This window comes from Sinocyclocheilus rhinocerous, unplaced genomic scaffold (assembly GCF_001515625.1).
Source record: "Sinocyclocheilus rhinocerous isolate Xijiao unplaced genomic scaffold, SAMN03320098_v1.1 scaffold148, whole genome shotgun sequence".
In the NCBI taxonomy this organism is placed as follows: Eukaryota; Metazoa; Chordata; class Actinopteri; order Cypriniformes; family Cyprinidae; genus Sinocyclocheilus; species Sinocyclocheilus rhinocerous.
The window spans coordinates 2035952-2052898 of NW_015653472.1; the positions used below are offsets into that span (position 1 = coordinate 2035952).

At 37.7% G+C, this 16947-nt stretch overlaps 1 protein-coding gene across 1 annotated transcript in view; it reads right to left on the reverse strand.

Annotated features, from left to right (window-relative positions):
• lrp1ab (low density lipoprotein receptor-related protein 1Ab) overlaps nt 1-16947 on the reverse strand; it is a 126047-nt gene that overhangs the window by 73717 nt on the left and 35383 nt on the right. Inside the window, exons 4-7 of the mRNA XM_016522513.1 lie at nt 10874-11011; nt 1359-1478; nt 1130-1258; nt 786-1040 (exon numbers count right to left, since the gene is read on the reverse strand). Coding sequence (XP_016377999.1) covers nt 786-1040; nt 1130-1258; nt 1359-1478; nt 10874-11011 — 642 coding nt within the window. The remainder of the gene's footprint in view (nt 1-785; nt 1041-1129; nt 1259-1358; nt 1479-10873; nt 11012-16947) is intronic.

The following is a 16947-nucleotide window of genomic DNA, read 5'->3' on the forward strand; positions in this document are numbered from 1 at the left end:
TTTGAGGCAAGTGCAACTCTACCGTCTTTGTGAGCAGTGGAGTAATGGTGATTTAAATTAAAATTAAAACAATCCAAACATATGGGTATCCACTTAAACTTGGTAAAAAAAATAATCTGTTTACCATCTTGACTGGAAAATACGATTTTCATTGTCAACTTTTTTATTTATTTTGCTAATGTTAAGGTGCGTCCCAAATTGCATACTTATGCACTAATCTATGACGTTTTGTAATATAAATAGTGCAAGTAGTGCGTTCACACTGAAGCTTTAATTATGTACCGAAGGGGGAGGGGCTATCAGACTCCGATTATGAATGGCAAAATAACCTTATATAAGTCATACACAACATGGTTGAGTTCATAGTGCATAAGTACATAGTGTATAAGTGCATAGTGAGTAGTGCATCATTTGGGATGCAGCTTTAGTGAACGTTCACATTAGAGTGCACATACTACTATGCTGATTAATACGGGAAGTGGCTGAAAACTAGCGACCTCTCCTGGTTGGAGTTAGTATTAACATCATGAACTGAAAGCAATCTTTCCGTGACTTACTTTTCAAATGTTTTAAAATTGATAATCTTGTGTATAATGTAATCCACCGGGCTGCACTAAAATAAAGTGCGGGCCGTATGTGGCCCACCGGACACCATTTGCCCATCCCTGCTGTAAACCATGAAGGCCTTAACAAATACATTTAAGTTCATGCTTTTTTTGGATCATCTTGCCCAAACGGACATCTGACATTCATGTAAAACACACAATTAAGAACATGGTACTGACGGTGCAGGCTGAGGGAGATGTTGATGGTCTTCTCCTCTGTGAAGCTCTTGGCATTGGGGAATTTGGCACACTTGAGTTGGGTGGCAGCAGGTGAGTCACCCATGTGGATCCAGCACACAGTCTCCTGGGCGTAGATAACGTCCATAGCGGTGGTCTGCTTGGTGTTGATGGAGATGGGATTGGCTCCGCTCAGAGAGGTGGCTTGGATGTTCTGGGAGTTGGCTATGAGGAGGTATGGATGCCGATCTACAGGGTCTTAAACATAGATGGGAAAACAAAGATTTGACCACAGCGAGCAAGACAAAAAGAACAAAGGGTCAGCAGAAACTATGTTAATTTCCTACCGTTCTTGGCCTTGCAGGAACGGTTGTCTGGTTGAGACAAGTAGCCCTCCACACAGCTGCAGGTGTAGGAGCCATCTGTGTTTGTGCATGTCTGACTGCAAGTCCCATACACTGCACACTCGTTAAAGTCTGACAGAGAAAGCCACAAGGTAAAAAGTCACATGTTTCCTGTTCAATACTTCTACAGTCATCACTTAATAATAAAATCATAAAGTCATTCAAAGCTCACCTTTGCATTGCTTTCCATCTTCTCCCACCTCATAGCCGTTCCTGCAGTAGCACTTTGGACCCGACAGTGTCACTGAACAGTTGTACTGGCAGCCCATGATGGTGCAGTTATGAGCATACTCTACAGCATAGGAAACAGAGAGAATAGACAGTTAGCAGAGAAACATCCACATTCAAAATAAATATTATATAGAAGAGATTATAAAACTGGTAAGTAGGACTGGACAAACTGGCTAAAAAAACAACAACAACATTTGTCAGCTTTTGGAATTTACAATATAATACAATACAATTCAATTAATATAATATAATATAATAACATAAATATTTTGAAATAAAAATTAAATCAAAGTCAAACTTTTGTTTAAATTAATCAAGTAAATAATATAGGCTTAAATGAATATAGGAACAATGAGCAATTAGTAGGGATGTAACGATTCACTCAACTCACGATTCGATTCAATTCACGATTTTGATTTCATGATTCGATTCAGTTATTATTTTTTTACAAAAAGAGATTTAAGACAAATTATAAATTAAATGTGTCCTTTTATTATTGCTTGGACAAAATGCTGCACGTTTCTTTATGAAATTGAAATATAACACTATAATAGTATACTAATATAGCACTTGCATATTATTGCTCTTTTGTTGGTCTTGATTGCTTTTATTGTCCTCATTTGTAAGTCGCTTTGGATAAAAGCGTCTGCTAAATGACAAAATTTTAATATAATGTAAATGTAAATAACAAAACTAAATTTAAATTTTAAAACAAACCCCAAATCAAATACATAAGTAACACAAATAAAATAAATATCTTCATACAAACAAAATAAGGCTTTGTCTGTGCTCTTTCCATTTAAAATTAGAGGCAACCATTGCATTTTAATCATGATCCAAACAAAGATGCTGCCTACACGCAACATGAGCAGTTTTTAATCTAAATTAAATTGTATAATTTCGATACAGAGGAGAGGCAAGATGAAAAGGAAAAAATACCATCTAAACTTTTCTAAAGACAGTAAGTTCCCCTCAGACATACATTCATATAAACTCCTGACCCTAGCATCTCAACCAATTTGAATCGTCACATATTTGAATCGATTTTCAACCGGCTCGCGGTTAATCGTTACATCGTCATAATCAACCACCTAAAACCACCTAGGATCAGCCTTAGTCCGTTATGAGTGTCTATGTGCAAAACGTGATACTTGGTACTTGATACTTGATATTTGTGAAAATGGCTTGTCGTACGTGATTTCCATGCATGCGGTGTACAGTGAAAAGCCTTTAATGCTCTTTGAGACGCCTTCAGGACATCTTGGCAAAATATAAAAGCGCAACAGGGGCTTCACTGCTCAACCAACCAAAAACACAGACACACAGAGCGTATGATTAAAAGGTTTGACTGGACACAGATGAGTGCACTTGGTTTTATACTGTGGGTATTGCTGTGCTGCCAAACACTGCATCACTGTCCACCAACCTCTGTGTGAACTCAGACTGCGGCTTTGCTCAGACAAAAAACAAGTCTCCACGTGCCCACCGGATACACACAGGTCTGGGAAAGCCACATCCATCAAAACAGTGATTTTGTCTGATATGTTAATGTGGGAACAGTTCAGGGAAGTACAAAAATCACAATGGTAATATTTACTTAAGGAACTCCTTTATAATCCTACAGGATTTTTATACCAGGTACATCCGTCTCAGTTGATCTGATCATAAGCTGAAAGAGCTAAATACACGTGTAAACGTGATCTGACGAGTGTTGGTAGGTGCACCATGATCCAACCGCTCAATTTACAGAAGGTCTAAAAAAAGTTTTAAACTTCAAAATAAAATAACCATTTTACAAGATCGTTCACAAGAAAGTCTTAAAATCTGATCATAATCAGTCACTGCCAGGAGATGCATTTGACACTGAAAATCTGTTCAAAAGAAATATTGTGCAATATTGTTACAATTGAAAAAAAAAAAAAAATTAATTATAAAATTTAATTAATCTGTGATGACAAAGCTGAATTTTCATTACTCCAGTATTCAGTGTCACAGGATCATAAACGACAAAACTAGATGAGACAGTGTCACCATAAGGCATTCGGTCGGTTATGATTTGGAGAGCCCACAATGTTCAAGTCCAATTGGCCCACAATGCACTGCAACTCTGTCTCCTCCTCTCTCCTTTCTTTCTCCTACAGAGACTCAACCACACAAATGTACGCACAGGGACAATGAGAGTCCTCATCACACAAAAGCCTGTGGCACTGAGGGGTACAATGGGGCTTTTGTGGAATGTGTAGAGAGGAAGATGTGCAGGCAAACACTACGGTCTGTATCGAATCAATTCCCCCATACCATCCAACCACAGCTCATTCACTGACCTCACACCCACAAACTACTCCAAACAGAGCATTCGGGGCGTAATGTTGCCTACCCAAAACACTGTCAGTCATGAGCAGGTCTAGACAGAGTCTGCAGACTTTTCCGCATCTTCTACACTGATTTTGAGGGGAAATTGTGCAGAATTAAGTTAAAGGGATTGTTTACCCAAAAATTTAAATTCTGTTATCATTCTGTAATCACCCTCAAGTTGTTCAAAACCTGTATGAAATTCTTTCTTCAGCTAAATACAAAAGAAGATATTTTGAAGAATGTTAGTAACAAACTGTTTCTGGTCCCTATTGAATTCCATAGTAATTTACTAGTTACTCATATTCTTCAAAATTTCTTTAAGTTTACAGGTTTGGAACAACTTGAAGGTGAGTAAATGATAACAGAATTTTTTTTTTTTGTATAAACTATCCCTTTAAGTATGGTAAAATGTGTATACTACACTTTTCTATGTAGCTGAAAGTGTAAAGGAATAAAAAAAAAGAATAATTATTTACATGCAAAGTGTGACATAAATAACATCTGCAGGACTTTCTGCAGGCACAGATTTGACATGGACCTAGTCGTGCCATATGATTAAAGGAATGTTGCTGGTTAAATACATGCAAAGCAGCACAGTTTGTGAAAACAAACTGAAAATGTGCTGACAGTTAAGAACTTAAACTGGAAATTTATGGACCAATGTACAATGCTTCACCCATTGATGTCTATTGTAAGTCAATTTCTATCAACACTGGGTTTCTTTTGTTTATTTTACAAATTGAGGTACAAGTCGAAACAGTTTCTGAGGTATGCCACAAATGTGGTCAAAAGACATTAATTTGAATATGAACACAACTTTAGACCAGTGTTTCTAAACCAGGGGACCGGGGTCCACTAGGGGACGTAACTTCCAAGGGGCCACAAGGTGACATAAAATTATTTAAAATAAAGACAACCATTACAATATGCCAAAAAAAGAAGAAGAAAAAAGAACCACAACTGTCTTGTAAAAAGTCTTGGGGCCTTTGAATATTCATGTAGACAATGTGAGGCCTTGGAGTCAAAAAGCTTGAGAACCGCTGCTTTTGACCAATGAAATCCAATGAATTCAATGAAATCAAAAGAAATCCCATCATTTGTAATATATCATTGGATAATCATCTTTTTTAACATATTGCACAAAATAGCAATGGAAACAAATTTTTTGTTGATTTTTCCAAAGCACTATTTTAAAATCTCTGACACTTCCAGGTTTTCCACACCTGGATTTATATTCCAACAATATTCCTTTAAGCAGGAATTTACCTCCGATGGGCAAGTGCAGTCTCCAGTTCCCACAACCATGCCTTGCCTTGCGGGTATTTAGATTGGTATGCAACCCACGGTGTTTGTGGTTTGAGGCAACGAAAATGATTTTTTCGAGGATCATTTAAAATAACTGTAAGAGTGCAGCCAACATTCCATTCTAATTAACAATGAAGTGCTGAAAAAAAAAAAACGAAACAAAGCGAGAGAAATAACGAGTGAGACAGAGAAGGCTGGAGGGCTTAATACCACACCACAGAATCTCTCTAAGACGACAGCTACAAAAACACTGGCAGCCAGACCTAAAATCAGTGTTCAACCGCACCACATGCGAACCACTCAACCTGTTACAACACTACTATTAACAGCAGGTCTGGGATCAGCTCTGTTCCTTATGTCTGGAGCAGGAAAACCTCTTCAGAAACGTGTCGTGTAACATCCAGCTCTCTCGTTCTCAAGCCTGACTTAAGCACAAGCAGTGAATCAGGACACACATTCTGCATGCTTCATAAGGATAACAGGAAATGGCTGAACATTTCATGCTTCATATTTAGGCACCAATAATATTTCAGTTGGTGAGTGGGAGACCAGGCCAGTTTTGGAGAATAACTAACTATTAGCAGAGATGCTACTAAGTAAAAAATGTTTTCAGTAGCGTGCCAGCAGCGAGCGCAGCTGTTCCAGTAAAAGCTAGTTTATACAACAAGTAAAGCATTACAAAACACTACATCACTGTATTTGTCACATTTACTCACACAGCCTTACAACAGAGTAAACTGAGGCACTAAACAAACACTTTCCTAAACTCTCAAACAGCTTTGGGAAGTCAAAATCATTCATTTCAGTGAGTCAGTTAATTCAGAGTGCATCACTTAAATGTACTTGTTAAATATGATTCATTTGAATGATAACTCACTTGTTTTCCAATACAACTCATTGTGCACTATTTTATATAGTCTTCTGTGTGGTGAAATAAATGTTCTATTTTTAGTTGTGAACCTAATTTATATTCAGATAAATTCTGCTCTTTAAGTAAATTACTTAATCTGATAATTATATTCAGTTTGACTCTTTTTTCAGGATTCTTTGATGAATAGAACGTTAAAAAGTACAACAGCATTTATTTGAAATATAAATTATTTCTAACATTATATAATGTCTTTACTGTCACTTTTAATCAATTTAATGTGTCCTTGCTGAATAAAAGCATTAATTAAAATAATCTTACTGACCCCAAACTTTTGAATGATAGTGTATAGTTAAATTGTATTTAAATTTATAGCAACACTGCAGACTGTCCAAAAAATGCATTTTGGATTGCATTTAGTCCTAGTGGCAAACCAATGTTGAAGTTCACTGACTCTTAACCAGACAAAAACGTCTCGGTTACGTATGGTAACCCTCGTTCCCTGAAGGAGGAAACGGAGACGTCACGTCGGATGACCGACGAAATTGGGATCTCGCTTAGAGAGACCAATCCACTTCGAGTGTAAACTAAACGAGCCAATGCACATTGGCATGCGATTATTGCATCCAGCTGCTGCTGATCACAGCGTGAGTATAAGTAGGCAGCAGATGCAGCGCATATTCAGCTTTTCGCTTCGGAGCCGAGCGATCACATCGTTCTCCTCCTGACTACTCTACTGAGAGAAAAAGACTGAACGAGTTCAGCGCGCTCTTGGAGAGCTCTTCGTGTTGGCGGTACGGCGCTTCAGCGGTGGTGGTTTCCCGTGTCGAGTGGGTTGCACACATCAGGCTGCACTACCCCCTGTTTGCGCTAAAAGAGCTTTTTCCCTAAAAGAGCAACAATGAGAAGATGACTCATCCACAAACGCCACCTCAGCGTGCTACATGCCCAGGCACGTGAGGCAGCGATCGTGACCATCACCCAGCGCCAGGTAACGACCGCATCCAGAAACGCTCGGGTGATACGTTGTCTATAGCAAGACCCACATCGTCTTTACAAAGACGTAACGTCAAGTTTGCCACGCAACGTCGTCTTTAAAAAGACGCACCCGAATTTGCTCTTTTAGGGAAAAAGCTCTTTTAGCGCAAACAGGGGGTAGTGCAGCCTGATGTGTGCAACCCACTCGACACGGGAAAACCACCGCCGCTGAAGCGCCGTACCACCAGCACGAGAGCCCACGAAGAGCGTGCTTGACTGTAGTCTACTCTCTCCGCAGAAGGTCAGGAGCAGAACGAAAGAACCGCTCGGCTCCGAAGCGAAAAGCTGAATATGCGTTGCATCTGCTGCCTACTTATACTCACGCTGTGATCAGCAGCAGCTGGATGCAATAATCGCATGCCAATGTGCATTGGCTCGTTTAGTTTACACTCGAAGTGGATTGGTCTCTCTAAGCGAGATCCCAATTTCGTCGGTCATCCGACGTGACGTCGAGAGTGACCGACTGAAAGGGAACTCTTGTTGTGTTTGATATGAGAGTGTCCTCAAGATGAACTCAAATGGCCAAAACAAAAACAAAAAATGACATTAATTATTCTATTTATCTGAGCAGTACCCTGTCCAATCAATACTCCTGATCGCCCTCCCTGTTCTGTCACAATAATACGCTGAGATCTGAGCCAAACTCATCCATCAGTGCAGTGAAAACATTGTGAAGCCCTATAGCGGAATAGAAACAAATGGATAAGCCATTGCCCAGAATGATATGCTGTTGCCAAAGCTGAGCTCAGATAAAGTTGAAAGGCACAGTGGAGTTTGCCAATAGCAGTGCAAAGTTCTTTTTTAAAGGGCTAATCGTTCTTGTAAGTGCTGCGTATTTGCCTGCGTGTGTGCGCAGAGCCTTTTGTGTGAATAGGTCAGCTAAATGTGAGCAAACAGAAAAATGGGCGGTTAATATGAGGCTAACAGAGGCATAACACAGTTAGTGAAACATTGGTAGTAGTGTAGTTAGTTACTTCCACAATTAACGGCTCACTTAAATTATTCGTATTGCTAGCATAATGAATTTGACATTTGTAAGCATGCACATACACAAACTCCTACAAAAGCTATCAAAGTAATTAAACACTATGCAATGCTCTGCCTTCATTCAAAAGCTATAAAACGTCACCAGATTTCCCTGTATTATCTGTAACGTCTCTCCCAGTAAAATGAGTTAAGAAGTTGGGAAACGCTCGGCAATAAAAAAGTTCCTTCACTCTATTGTGAAATAATCCAGTTCGAGGAGTCAAAAAAATGTAGGAAATGTGCAATGAGAGCTGACCAGAGACATTTTTGTACAACTTTTCAGCGTGGCTTAAACTTTGAAAACTATAAATCTCAAGTTCCTCATCGGAAAGTTCTTTTGGAGAGGGCTGACAGTTTTTGGCCCGTGTCTTCATAGCGGGAGGAACTGGACAGACCTTGAAACATCTCCGAGAGGCTTTAGTACAAAATGATTAAATCAAGACTGCGGGCAGCCAATTAAATCTGCCAGGAGGGAAAAGTCAATCAAACCGTTTCCCAGCTCCGTGAGGGGTTAAATTTACAAAGCCCAGGATAAGATGAACCAGACTAGCACGAGCATGGCTGATATCAGAGGTCAGCAGTTCCCACTGATTTCTTGATGCTGACCCGCTACATTATTAGCATAGCAGCCAGATGCATCACACACAGTAATAAATTCATGCCTGCCTCCCTCTTGCCCAACTTGTCAACAAATCTGTGATAATTACTTAGAAATATAGAATGACAAAGTGTGCTTTGAAAACACTGGAGCTGAGTTTCTTGCACAATCTCCATGTCTGTTCCGGGGAAACAGCGCAATGCTTGTAAAATGGTAAACCTTTCTGTGAAAGCAGGAGCAAGCAAACATCCAACAAGAAAGGCATGTGAGCATATGTTTGTGTGCATTCTGTGCATCTGAGCGCAAGGGGTTTGTGTGGAAGAGTGGGTAAGTGTTTACCTCTGGGTTCAAATAGTCTGCATTTGAGCTGGAGGACAAGTGAAGTGTGTGTGTATCTAGGCTCAAAGCACTGGACAGAGGCCAGGTCAGGAAGGTACATTATTTATTATTCGGCCTTTAAAACCCAGTCTGTTATTCTAACATTTCAGCAGTATGGAATGATGGCGGTGGATAGACCTATGACTTACATTACAGGGATTTATTTGACCCCACAATCTAAGCCTTCCTTTCAAAATGAGATTATCTGTCAGTCTGATTTCTTTCAATTACTTGCTAAGTGGCCGGTTTAATACTTTAAAGATATAGGTCAGCCGGATGAGACTGCGTATCTCAGGCCTTTGGACACAAACAAGATGAGTTCCTGATAACTCATGTGAGGATGATAATAACCATGCTCAGGAGCCAAACCTTTGTGGACACAGGGTTTTGTTTCAAACACAGATCTTGGCATGACTGCCAATAATTATGATATCTTTGTCTAAAAGACAGTCGGAGTTCACAATACGGATATCTTCTGCTGGAAAAGATTTTACTTGCAATGACAATAATTGATCCTACCAAAGAAAGTAAAATAAAATAAAATAAGACTAAAAAAATGTATCACCGTTTCCACAAAACTATTAAGCAGCACAACTGTTTAGAACATTTATATTTGAACTATATATACAGCGCATATACATTAGAGTTCAGAAGTTTGGGGTAAAAAAAAATTAAGCATTGATAATAAGAAGAAATGTTTCTTGAGCAGCAAATCATCATATTAGAATGATTAGAATGATGTAACACTGAAAACTGGAGTAATGCCTGCTAATTTCACAGGAATAAATTATATTTTGAAATATATTAAAATAGAACATACTATTTCATAGTGGAATATAAAGCAAGACAATATATTATATAATTTTAAATAATATTATATATTATTATACAATTAAATTTTCACCATATTGTAAATAATTCTTCCAAAATTAATTAAAGGCTGGAATACACTATGTAACTTCTGCCCAGATTTATAGTCTGGAGGAGTCAACACTAGTTTCCCAAAGTCAGAGCTAGTCTGCAGATTTTCGCCAGTTGGGAGTTGACCGAAATTTGCATAGTGTACGATGGGGTTAGCATTGGACTATGATCGCATCCAGTACGAGGATTAATGTATGAAGCCCAGTTTTTCCTCTGTAGCCATATACAAAGTCACCAAGTGTATGATGCCTAGTGTTTTAAAACCTGTTCAGATTTTCATAGTCCTCTAGTGCAATGTTTCCCAACCTTTTTTTAGTCGCGGCACCCTTTGGAAATTTTAACAAATTTGTGGCACCCTACAAAATTTATTTTGTCACAATATTTGAATTTCTAACTTTGATATGATACTTTGAAAAGTGTAGATATTCGGTACAACAGGGAAGAACTGCAGAATATAATGTCATACAGATATAAGGATTTTTTACGCAGCACCCCTGCTCTCGACAGACGGCACCCCGGTTGGGAAACACTGCTCTAGTGTATTTCAGCCTTAAGCCACTCAAGCCACAACCATTTTGACAAAAGCTCATTTGTGCCAAATATATCATATATCTGTGTCAGATATGGCAGCACTATTTATGTATATTGGCAGAACAGCACAGAAAAGTAAATCACCAAGTCTGCAAGTCATAAAAAGTCTTTCACTGTCAAAAACTGTAAGATTGTTTGAGTGAAGAACATACACACAGGTCCAATAGGACTAGATCATTTCATCAGCTGGACCAAGAATCTCTCATACTGGTTGACAGTATTAGCTAAAACTAGCACTGATTAAGCGGAAACTTCCTTGTAGAGAACCCATCAATCCCATTCCTAAGTTCAACTTGACAAAGAAAAAAGATTTGATGAAAATAATAAATAAGTTCAGTCTCCGGTTCGTGATCAGACTGCGTTCTGCACACATTACCTCGACAGTGCGGCCCCTCGTCACGCCCATCTGTGCAGTCTGGGACGCCGTCGCACAGCTTGCTCAGGTGAATGCACACATCTGTTCCTCGACACTCAAACTCGTTTGGAGGGCACTGTGACACCTGGGTGTGATGGCCTGCAAAGGTGCACAGCAAACAAACACAATTTAACACATTGCAACGATACAAAGAGATGCAGCACCATTCAACTGCTAGTCATGTCTATTTCTTTAAGAATGTTAACTAAGTTAACACCTGAGTGATGCAATGCATGATAATTTGCACACTACAGTGACAACAGACTCATAATGTGGTAGAGTGTGAGAGCATGTGCATTTGAGTTTCAAACCATTCGGTTTAAATGTCTATAGCAACCTTATTACAGTTTTCACTGGCTGTAAAATTATTTTTCCGATTGGTGCAACTAGTTTCCAATTATGTTAGTATTATTTATGTATTATAATAGTATTATAGTATTATAATATTATTTATTTAGTATCAGTGCTATGTTAGCATTATTTAGAAATTATGATATTTTGAATTAGCTTTTATTTTTATATTTTCAGTTTCGTTTTTAGTTTAGTCATTTGGTTATATGCTTCTGTGACTTCAACTTTTTTTAGATGGTTGCAAAGTTCAAGTTTTAGGTTTAATATTATAATTTATTTAGCTTTACAGCTTTATTTCAATTAACAAAAATTATTTCAATAGTTTTACTTCATTATATCAACACCATTCTGAATGTCCATTGAGCATTTAATTAGTAGAATATACATGTCTTAGTCTGCTTGCACATATCTAGTCTCAGTAACATATTCCAGAAGTTAGGAGAGCAAAAGTCAGCATCAGGCCAAACAAAAAAACGATTGTCTTTTGTTTAAAAATCTTATTGGTAAGACTATAACTTGCTCTCTTGGTTCAGAAAAAAACAAAAAGTGAACGTAAACCATTCAGAGCATCGCTATTGGCCAGAGTCGTTCTCTCTCCAATGCGGCCCACACGGCAAAGCAAATTGTTTGTCTTGGATATTTTTCTTCCACCTACTCTTTCTTTCTTTCCCTCCACCTCTACTCATAACATCTGCTGACCCATTTTAGAAAAACACAAGAAAAGAAGGGGGAATTCACCCCCCATACAGAAGTGAAGCAGTTTTTTAGCCGGGTTAACGCCGCTCACATTGCACCACACGGCTGCTTCTGAAGGTCCATTCGGTTTTTCTGCTCACTTAATAGCACATGTGTGAGTATCTTCAGGGACGGAAATGAAGGGGCCAACGTGCTTATTTGGTTCATTAAAGCTTGGCAAAAACAGACTGGAAAAAACATTTCTGTGGGAGGCCCCAACAGAGCTTTAATTTTATACCAAGGGCAACATTATAGCTCTGTTCCAAAATCTAGTGAGCTGCCTATGTAGGAAGCAGTTTATGTATATGTAAAATGTTCAAAACCAATTCCAAGGTTCTATCTCTGCTAGAATACTGCCATAGAAGGCAACTGCCTATGTGGGCAGCTCACCAGTTTTTGGAACAGACCCATAAATGAACTTCCATTTTAGCTCAAAATCTATTCTCAAGCAATGGCATAAAAGCTGAATGAAAATATTTAGATTGGACTATCAAAGACAACATTAAACAGCATTTGCAAACCATAAACTCATGTAATGTAACATTTTCATATGGAAACATATTCATTGTGAGAGAATGTAGAGTGGGACTGGATATGATCCATTGGGATTTGACTGGATTTGTGAAAAGTGTACGAATGAGGCTATTTTTCTCCACCCACACAAACAAGGGGGAAAAAGGCTAGCACATTTTAAAGAAAGATTATAACGAACATTGTTAAATCTTGATATAGGAATATCTATCCATAACTGTACAATGATTTTGTACTTATGTAACTCCAAAGATTGCAATGAATACTTCCATTACTGTAATGAAGCTTTCCAGCAACACCAACACATACCCGATCCAAACAGCCCCCATCTTTCCAAACCTGGCTGTTTAATTTCAGCTGTTCCACTAAATTCAGGAAGGAACATTGTGTACTTACTCTTTTACTCTTTCTCCAGCTTCATATTTATAAAGTGTCTGATTCATATCACATGACAGCATCCATCTATCATCTGTTATGATGGGAGTGAAACCAGTATCAGAGATCTTAAGGAGTTTTACATAGACCAGAGGTCAGCAACCTGGGAAACTGAAAGAAATTAATCTGAAATTGTATTTATTAAATGTATATTTACTGCAGAAAAGTCAAAGTTGCAAAGTCATTCCATCTGCATGTCAGACTTCCTCTAATTCTTCCTCATGGTTACACAGTCTGTTTTATTTAGTTATGTGAATGGAATGAGTTATGTGAAGTGAATGGAAGCCAAACACCCAATGGACAAGTTTACTGTTACACAAGTATCCAGTGGGTCATGCAGTGCCACTCAGACGCACACGTGTTTACATTGCTACAAAAAAAACTTTAACAATTATTTTGAATTTTCTATTCATCAAAGAATGCTGAAAAAAAGTATCATGGCTTCCATTTAAATATTAAGTACTGATAATAATCACCAAATCAGCATATTAGAATGATTTCTGACACTAAAGACTGGAGTAATGGCTGCTGAAAATTCAGCTTTTCCATCACAGGAATAAAATACATTTTAAAAAGTTATTTATTTTAAAATGTAATAATATTTTGAAATATTACTGTATGTTTAGCTAAATAAATGCAGCCTTGGTGAGCATAAGAGACTTCTTTAAAACACTTAATAAAATCCACAGGCTCTTTTTATGACCCTCTCTCCACCTCTGTGTATTATATTGAAGCTTTGAGATCCTTCCCTCTCAGGGTTTGCTGGCAGGGTAACAATTCAAGCAAAGCTTAAATCCAGATCTTCAAGTTCAAATGTCTCTTCAGCCATTGTTACCCATCTGAAACACTAACCAAAAAGATTCTGTGACTAGTGTGGAGAAGAAGAGGCCATCTGAACAAAACTCACCAACTAATCCTAATTCTGCTTAAATACAACTAACTCCTAAATCTTTTCAAATGTGCCCAAAAAGTGTAATGAAATGGAAAAGAGAACAATAAGGGGTGATGCTGCCATGCAAAAAGCAGTTTTGCGAATGAGAACACACGAGGGAGCAGACAGATGGATGTTTCACAATGAGTGTGAGTGAGTGAATTGGGGGCAGATCTCTGTGATCTTTGAGAGAACTGGGAAGTCGTTGGCCGTTTGCTAACAGCAGCTCTCCCATACAGGCAACGACTGCTTCCTTCCTGCACTGTCACCGACACCCTGAAGCACATGCACGAAACACAACAGAGAGAGCAGGGGGGAAAAAATAAGAGAGAGGAGGAGGGGAAAACAGAGAACACACAGAGTGGACATCCACAGATAAACAGACATAAAGCTATTATTAAAGAAAACAAACACTTTAAACAACTAATCTAACCATCTCATGGACCTCATGAACATGTCCAAGTCATACAGTATTTCAAACCAAAACAAATATTTTGCTTAAAGTAAAGGAACCGGATATTTAGGATCATTTTTTTTAGGGCTGCACGATAAATCGCATGCGATATTTAACGCGCATCTTGTCAGAAAGCCGGTTCTGTAATCAGCGGTAAATCTCCATCACCTGCTGGCTTTCACATTGAGCAGCATTAACTACACAGAGCCGTTGTTCACTGATTAGCTGCGCAAAAAATCGCGCGAATATGAACGTGGTTTTGCGCAGCTCGTCAGTGAACAACGGCTCTGTGTAGTTAATGCTGCTCAATGTGAAAGCCAGCAGGTGATGGAGATTTACCGCTGATTACAGAACCGGCTTTCTGACAAGATGCGCGTTAAATATCGCATGCGATTTATCGTGCAGCCCTAATTTTTTTACATTGCGACATTATTCATTTTGTATGTGTTGTTAACAGTGTTAATTTTGACAGGCATTTTTGATTTAGTCTTAGTCTTTATCTTGAGACGAAAATGCTTAATAGTCTTAGTCACAACAAAAATAGTCATTAATTCTTCTCTCTTTAGACCAAATCAATTAAGCTTATGAGAAATTTGAATCAAGGATTGAATTAGAAAAAACTTAAATAAATGATGACAATTTTAATTTTTGGGTGAACTATCCCTTTAACAGTAGTGGAAAGGGAGCAACTTATAAAAATTATAGTTGTTCATGTATAACATATATAATTTTTGAAAAAGAAGCAGAATAAGACAATAAGACAATAAGACAAATACGAAAAAGATACAAATTAAACTAATTTTTCAGATACAGTAGGTTTACTTAAAATATTTATTTAACATTAATGATACGGAGAGGTACTTAATTAGGAATGCTTTCCCTTTAAGACAGAAGGCATGCATGTAATACTGACACACGTTCAGTTTTCAAGTCGCTGTGTGTTTCGTTGTGAAAGCGAAACTACTTTGTTTGGCCTTCCAAAAAAGGACACAACTAGAAATTAGTGGTTACGTTGTATTTACAACACTGTTCCAGCACACGTCAACCCAAATATTCAGATGTGTGCAGCACATTTTATGGAGGACCGTTTCCTATGTGGACCAAATACACAAAATAATGTAAAGTGTAAAAATGTAAAGCAGCATCATATGACCCCTTTAATATATTTAACATCTTTTGTTGGTTAACATGGATATGGATAGGTACTTAATTAGGAATGCGGTCTCTTTAAGACTGAAGGCATGCATGTAATACTGACACACGTTCAGTTTTCACCCACCTGTTTACGTTCACTTAATCCATAACCGACTGTATTTAAGTGAGATACTCTACACGATAGACATTTGGACTGCTGTGTGTGTATTTGAGTCTTTTTTTACAGTCTATGATTTGAGCACTGAGAACTGATCGCGTACTGTATATGAGAACTGAAGAAGTGGAGCGTGCGCGAAAGAGAGCACTTCTATCAGCGCGATTAAGCCTATCCCGCCTTTACTAACTTTAAATTAATCGACAACGAACTGTGACTCCCGGGAAAAACGGGACGTCTGGTCACCTTATCCCTACCACTTCGGGTGCTGAGGCCATTGTTTCAGATCGCTAGTTCGCGTTTTGGTAGTCTATCCATCCACTGAGGCTGCCACCCTGAGACTAGATATGCAAACGCCCCTTATCCAATTGCAATACAATGACAGGGACGCACATTTTGAAGGGCAAGACAGTAGCCTATACGATGTATTTTGTATGTCCGGTAGTCCTCAAACAACATTATAGTCCCATCTCGTCTTGTTAACGAAGACGCGGCATTAATTTCGTCATAGTTTTTTATCATCAGATATTAGTTTTAGCTCATCAACATCTCGTCTTAGTCACAGAAAAAAAATGTTCGTTAACGAATATTTTTCCTCGTCGTCTTCGTTGACGAAATTAACACTGGTTGTTAATGTGTTCCTTTGTTAAGTTGAACCATCTTTAATTTATGCTTATATTAACAATACAATTAGTTATATTATAGTGCTTTATCACAATAATGTTCATTAAAAAAAAAAGAAAAAAAATATAAAAGTAAAACTTCCAGATGAATTATATAGGCATGTGATCGGCCATGGACAAAAAAAGAAGGAAACCCGTAAATCTGTATTTATACATAAAAATCACATTCCTGATGATAGCTATGAGAAAGTACTTAAAATGTTTTCTTAATTAACTGAATATAATGTAAATGCAAAAAAAATCGTAATGCTGTATTTAAAAAAGTAGGAAAAATTAATACTACAATATAAACATTAAAATGACAAATAAATAAATATCAATTAATACTAATATTTTAAAGGTACTAGGCTATATTTTAAGAAAAAGGTAAAGAAACAAACAAATAAATAGAATAAATAAATATAATATTTAAATAAATACAAGAAATCGTAATGGTCCTGTATTTCAAAATTAACTAAAGTAAATAAGTAGGCTAAATAATATGCATAAATAAATATAAAAATATGGTAATATTCCCCAGCCATGAAAATTGTGGGCAAAAAGGGAGAAAATACTTTTTTGTGTGTATATATATATATATATATATATATATATATATATATACAA